We start from the raw sequence: 6,439 nt of genomic DNA on the forward strand, positions 1-6,439 counted from the left end.
AACCTACAGTACCCATTCCTTCTGATGCGGAAATGCTTAAAATGGTTAACCCGGAGCAAGTCGTCCTAACGGAGAGTATGCAAGTCGGCCAGCGTCACCTTCAAGATGCTGGTTATAGTATGACCACTGACGTGGCTGATGGTGATGAATCTAAGTTGTCTATTGAACAACAATTAGCACCATGGATAACAACAAAGAATTTCTTGTTCGCCACCCAAGCCAAAGCTATGCTGCGGCTGCACGGCGAAGGTGACCCCACTGGTCGTGGCGAAGCTTTCAGTTTTATTCGAATCTCGATGAAAGATATTTTCGTTAAAGCTGGCGAAGATTACGAGCAAAAACTAGGTTAGTCCCGTGAAACACATCTTACTGATCAAAGATCGTAATTATTATTTTAATCAACAGCTGAGGCGGAGAACAGGCCGAAATCTGCACACCGTTACAACGTTGCAGAACAACAGCAAATTTACAAGTCGGAAATAGAGCGGATATGGAAAGCTCAGTTTGACTCGCTCAGCCGCAAGACTGAACCCCAACTCACAGCGGCAGATGTCGCGAGGCACAAGGAAGGCACGTTATTTATTTGTGTTCAAAAATAGAATAATCTAAAATATTCTTTTGCAGCCACAGCTCCTCCTCCTGGGCCTTCTAGACTTCCGTCGCCGGCGTTCAGTCGAGGTGCATCGGTGGATCGCGAGGATAGCCTTGGTCCAGACGGAGGCCGTAAAGTACTAAGGATAAAACGGCTGGTTTGTTTATTGTGATATTCGGTTTCTGTTTCTACTTTACTCATCTGGGCCTAACAAAATAGGTTGAAGGACAATGGAGAACCGAAATAGTCAGAGATGCCGCTGTTATTCGCGCCTATGTGCGCAGTCGTCAAGCTATCGAAGAAGAACAAACACTAGCCGATAGTTTGGCTCCGACCGGTGACGCGGACAAGGACAAGCGAGCAAAGAAGAGGCAAGAATCTATTGATCTCGTTATACATAATCCCCGTTCACTAATATTGATTCGCAGACTCGAGGAAGCAATCGCTAGAATGAAGAAGAATCAAGAGAGGCGTCTTCATAGAAAGAATGCAAAGATTGTCAAAGAGGGCGGCACTCCCATGCAACTTGACCGGCCGATGAAACCTGACACTACTGTACGTGGATTTATTTAGCTATTACTGCGGTTACGGAAATCTGATTTAATTGCAGCGGCGTTGTGGTCATTGTGGTCAGATGGGTCACATGAGTGAGTCAAACTTTTCCTTGCGCAGTTAACTAGTCCACTTTCTGCCACGAACCCTCCTCGAGCACACCTCTCCGCCTTCTATCCCTTGGCAAATATGTCGAGCGGCCAATAATATCCTTCCTCTATTCTTAACTTTCAAATCTGCCATACTCGTGCGATGGATCTAATTACCAATTTTTTTTTAGAAACGAATCGTAAATGTCCTCGTTGGGCAGAATTCAACAGTGGGACAATCCCACCCCCTCTAACACCTACCGCCTCTGCAACCAGTCCACCTCCACCGACTGCTCCCGGATTGACAAATCTAGGTTTCAACCGCGGACCTCCCGCAGCAGGAGGAAGTAATCTTTCGTCCTTCGGATTCCCGACTGCGGTACCGTCTCCGTTAGCCACTAGCCCTCCCGTGATCCCAATGGAAGAAGACAATCCGCCTGGAACCCCTTCTTCCCCCGCCACTTCCGCACCAAAGATCAAATTGACTTTGAAACGTGGATGAAAGTATATGGAAAGAAAGCATGTGGCGACACCGGCATAAAGATGATACCTGTCAATTTTGTGAGAAGCCTTCCCCGGAATTCTCGTTCCGTGACCCTCTTTCTTCTTTTCGCATCCGTTCTAGTCCGTTTGGAAGACGCATTTCATGGGCCTTGGAGCTTCTCAGCCTTTCGGCATCGACCCTTTGAAACTTTTTTCAACCGACGGCATTCTTCTGTTCTTCGGTTTAACCGCCTTACCACACTTTTTAGTTCCAAATTTAAAAGATGAAATTGCCACGAGTCTCGTTAACGCCGAATACTTATTACATCGAGACATCGTTTATTTACTGCGCATATTAATTTCTGTTCGAGAGCGAATTGTGTCAAGTCATCAATGGACCAGCCCGGGGTCATTTTAGAGGAGTTTGAATATAATTAAAACTACAAAAAAAAGCATTGCGGCGAAAAGGAAAAAGCGGGAGAGGGGGTAAACATAAGTTACTATCGCGTAAAACAAGAAATACAGGAGATTGAGTGAGGGCCAATCTCATAAGTGCATAACAAACAAATCCTTAAAGTTCTCTCTATTAAGTCCAAAAGAATGGTACGAAAATCCGGGCTAAGGCGACCGTGGCATCAGAAAGTAAAAACGACTTCATCATACCGCAGTCATCTCTACATCTCTGGCCTGCTGAGCAGGTACCATTAGTGGAGGTAAAGATCCCGTTTGACCATATTTTCGCTTGTAATCGGTGTTGATCGTCACCAGGAGATTCAAGATTAGCTCGGCGTGCTTCTTCCTTTGTTCAGCAGGAATACGGTTTCGCTTCTCGAGATCCATTGAACCTACACTCTTTGCTAATTGATCTTCAGGTTCCCGCTCCCGTTGATCACGCAGCGGAAACGCCGGCGATGCGATGGAGTCGAAACTCGGGAGGATAGTTTGCCTCGGATAAGGCGATGAGTCGGTTGAAGAGGGTGTGCTTTCGCGGGTATAGGGGGTATAACGATGACGTGATGTAGGGGAGGGAGGTGAAGGAGATCGGTAGATTGCGCTAAGAGGGGGAAGAGTAACACACTTATCACCTGACGTTAGGAGGGGGTAGAGAGAACCTGGTTTGGAGATAGACGCTAGCTTGTTGCTTGGTTTATTTCTACTTCCTGATGGTGTAGTATAAGCAAGCGATAGACGAGGCTCAATTGGCGCGGGACGATCAGTCGAGGGAATTGTCTTGAGGGCGACCATTGACCGCATCGACTTTGGAGGATAATCCGGTGGAGCAAGTTGAGCGACATGGGGGATCGCCATACTTCTTTGCAGTTCAAAGTCTGAGACCGACAACGACATATGAGGCGGCGTTGTAGTCACGGGCGTTGAGACAGCCGAATTCGGAGATCCGCCATCCAATGGGGGAGTGGGATGCTGATAGTGTGAACGATACGAGCCTTGATACTGCGAACACGAGCGACGACTAGGGGCATAACTTCCGCCGTATTTCATGGGGGCTTCCATAGCAGGATAGACGTTGGGGTAAGATCCTGGGACAGGTGCCGATCTGGACGAGTATGAACTATTTGGGTAATGATAGGATTGGTCATTCGAAAAGTCGTTGGATCCCGGAAGACCAGGCATGCCTGCAAGACCCATCTGACTGAGGCTAGCTTCATCAAAGTAATTGGACGGAAGACTAGAATGCGTATGAGAGCTCTGAGGACTGTGACGAGCACCATTCGAGACGTCTCGACCCAGCGTGAGTAAAAATTCATTGACCGCAGCAAGTTCTTCAGGAGTGCGGATATCGAGAGACACTGAACGGGGATTGAAATTGTTGGTGTTAACAGTTGTGACCGGACCATGTTGACCATAGGCAATATTATTCAGCCGCTCGGCCATACCTGAGGGTAAATATGAGCCAAGTAGATATGAGAATGAAGCGGACTTACGAGGATCGTACGAGGGATTGACACGTCGCTTTTTCAAATCGGACAAGAACTCGTCAACTCCAGATCCGTAATCGTGCGCTCGCTTTGAGCCGGCAACGACAGAAGGGCCTTCAGATCTTGAGACCTCCCACGAGGACAAAAACATATCGTGTGAAGGATTGTTGGGATGCGCAGGAGAGTGAACCAGTTCTGGAGATGGCGTGGGTAGGAGCCCATTATGACCTGAGATAAGCGGCGATGCTTCAGTAAAGGGGCCGAATAGCATGAGAGGAAGGCTAGCGATACCATCTGAAGGCATAGAATGCTGTTTTGAGCGAGGAGCTGCGGATCGGACAGGGATGGTGGCCGACGGGGACCTTGAAGCGGACAGAGGCTTCTGGTCCATAATTCGAGGAGCCGAATCGCCTCGGACTCTCTGAACGTAAGCAGGGTCGGCGACGGTGATGGCCTTTGAGTGTTTATGCTGCATATGATGTTCTTCGGTGTGGATTTTTTCATGCTTCTTAAGGTCCTGGGGTCGCTTGAAGGACTTTTTGCAGATCTGAGGAAAACGTTGAGGGAAAGAGGGATTAAACTGGGACGTTGCTGTACGTACTTCACAGATGTGAGGTTTGAGAGGGGTGTGGACTGGAAGAGGAAGAAATATGAATATATAAAAAAAGGTGGAAAGGAGCGAGGAAAGGAGACGAACCACGGAGATGGCTGGTTATGTGATCGCGCTTTGCGCAGGAGGTGCCGCAGTCCTTCCACTTGCAGGTGAGACAGAGATTGTTTGTGCTCTTGCGGCCGATGTGGTCATTGCACAGGTGGTTGTAGAGGGTCTCAGGGTCCGTGTAACTGTGGCCGCAGTCGACCCAGAGGCACCTGTATACGCAGGAGTCGAGTTTCGAGTCCGGGGGCGGTGTTGGCGACGCTGAGAGCGGGGGCTTTTCGAGGGTGGCGGCTGAGGGGGACGACATGGCGGGTGGGAGGAAGGGCCAGTAGCTGGGGTGGATGTTTTATGGGGAATGCACGCCAAGCCCAGCTCTCCGATCAATCCCCGCCAAGCCCTTCTCCGCCAAGCCATCCTCCCTTACGTAATCGCTCTCACCCGTCTCCTCCTCCGCCCTGCCAAGCAGCCTGCACAACACCATCCCTCCGTCGCCGCACAGCGACGGGCGCGGGGGCCAGCTCACCGTGAGCGTGCACCCACCGTCAGCTGATCTCTGCTGACACATCCTCATCTCATGACGACACTGTCTTCTTTCACTCACCCTGTCCTGTGAGTTGCAACTTGCAAAACCTCTTCCACGATCATCCAGGCATCCGCTCCTCAGCTGACAAGCCTGGATCCAGGTTGAGGTCCTCTTAGTGTCCTGTCATGCCAAGCTCAGCATGCATGTTTGCCGTTTTCAAAGTTTGTACTCCCCTGATTAAAACACGATGTCACAGGAGGGAGTGCACGCCCACCCAAGCCGACCAGCTGAATTACAAACGCATCTCTCAAAAGTAATCCAGGATCGATCACACCGACAAACCTGCCATCATGGAGCTTCCATCTTAATTTGTCTTGGCAACATGACCGCCAAGCCGATCTCTCCGATCTTTCCTAGAATGAACAGCCTTCAAACTCCAACCGAATCTTTGGCTCGGCGACCGGCCAAGAACTTCCACAAACAGGCGTGCCAAGCGTATCTTTTTTCCGCTCGTACGGCCTCGTCCGCGATGGAGAAATCGAATGAAAATTCTCCATCAATTCAGCTTCTCTTCCCCTAGTCTCAACGCCTCGGTGAAACCCTCAGGATACCGTATGCGTATACGTAATAGTAGATAACGCTACCCAAAAACTAGCGCCACAAGTGCACGAAATTATCCAATCCTATCAGACTATAAAATTTATGCCTCTGAAAAACTGCGCATCATCGCGGTGCCGATCTAGCGCACCGCAGCTCTCTGGCATAATCGGTAAAACGTCGATTCCACCATCCCCAAATCGGTCAATACCGGCGGACTATGCTGGTTCTAGTCGTACTTCTGCTGCGCAGATTTAGCCACGCCGCACCTCGTATATACCTGTTTCCTAACTTGGCATAAACCATAAATCGTCCCGCCCAGCGCATGGCCCAGACCATAGCGTAACCCCTCTATCTTGGGGTCTAATTTCGGTTAAGGTGGGACTGGTAACCGCCGTAAAAACACCTGATAACTCGATGATCTACATGAGAAAAAGAACGACGATCTTTTCCGCTTGAAAATGAATAAGCGCTTATTGATCAGTGCGCAATAAGTGTACATAGCTCGCGCCTCGTGTACACACTCGTTATCCATAGTCACGAGATATAACGACCCTCGTCAAGCACGACATAACTGATTGAAAGGCTTTTCAGCTGATGTTGCCAAGTCAGGCTGAACAAACAAACCGTTTGTTTCTGCCGCCACCATCAATTGTATCGATTAATTCATAGTCGAGATTACCTTGGCACCCAAGCCTTCGACGCTCCAAAAAAGCTAAGCCTTTGAGAGATCCAGGGTTCTCTTTTTTCCCTTACTTCGAGTCAGCCCTTGGCCTCGACCCAAAATAACACTCAAAAAACCTTACTTTTTTTAATATAAACCCATCGGTAGTTTCCTTTCACCTGATTTCCTGTAAAAGGTCAATCGAAGCTTCGTTCAGGACTCTTTTCGTCCTTTATTTCTCTCGCGGTTGTTTACTGTTGTAGATCCGATCACCCTGCGTCTAGCAGGCCTCTTGGCAAAGAAGGTATCTTTATGATTGAACATGTTTGATCAACCATGACGTC

General features: G+C 49.0%; 2 protein-coding genes across 2 annotated transcripts; one reads left to right on the plus strand and one right to left on the minus strand.

The window, feature by feature from the left end:
* Positions 1 to 59: 59 nt before the first annotated feature.
* AGABI2DRAFT_189364 (hypothetical protein) lies at positions 60 to 2,091 on the plus strand. The gene is made up of 7 exons (XM_006453976.1): positions 60 to 345; positions 406 to 570; positions 625 to 749; positions 812 to 963; positions 1,021 to 1,147; positions 1,203 to 1,239; positions 1,425 to 2,091. The coding sequence occupies exons 1-7, from the start codon at positions 78 to 80 to the stop codon at positions 1,733 to 1,735; spliced, it is 1,185 nt and encodes a 394-aa protein (XP_006454039.1). The 5' UTR covers positions 60 to 77; the 3' UTR covers positions 1,736 to 2,091.
* A 38-nt stretch (positions 2,092 to 2,129) lies between these two features.
* AGABI2DRAFT_189365 (hypothetical protein) lies at positions 2,130 to 4,623 on the minus strand. Its single transcript, XM_006453977.1, has 5 exons — positions 4,351 to 4,623; positions 4,255 to 4,286; positions 3,945 to 4,200; positions 3,660 to 3,881; positions 2,130 to 3,611 (listed from the first exon to the last, which is right to left on the minus strand). The coding sequence occupies exons 1-5, from the start codon at positions 4,616 to 4,618 to the stop codon at positions 2,374 to 2,376; spliced, it is 2,016 nt and encodes a 671-aa protein (XP_006454040.1). The 5' UTR covers positions 4,619 to 4,623; the 3' UTR covers positions 2,130 to 2,373.
* Between the last annotated feature and the right edge of the window lie 1,816 nt (positions 4,624 to 6,439).

The sequence above is a fragment of the Agaricus bisporus genome, assembly GCF_000300575.1.
Source record: "Agaricus bisporus var. bisporus H97 unplaced genomic scaffold AGABI2scaffold_1, whole genome shotgun sequence".
In the NCBI taxonomy this organism is placed as follows: Eukaryota; Fungi; Basidiomycota; class Agaricomycetes; order Agaricales; family Agaricaceae; genus Agaricus; species Agaricus bisporus.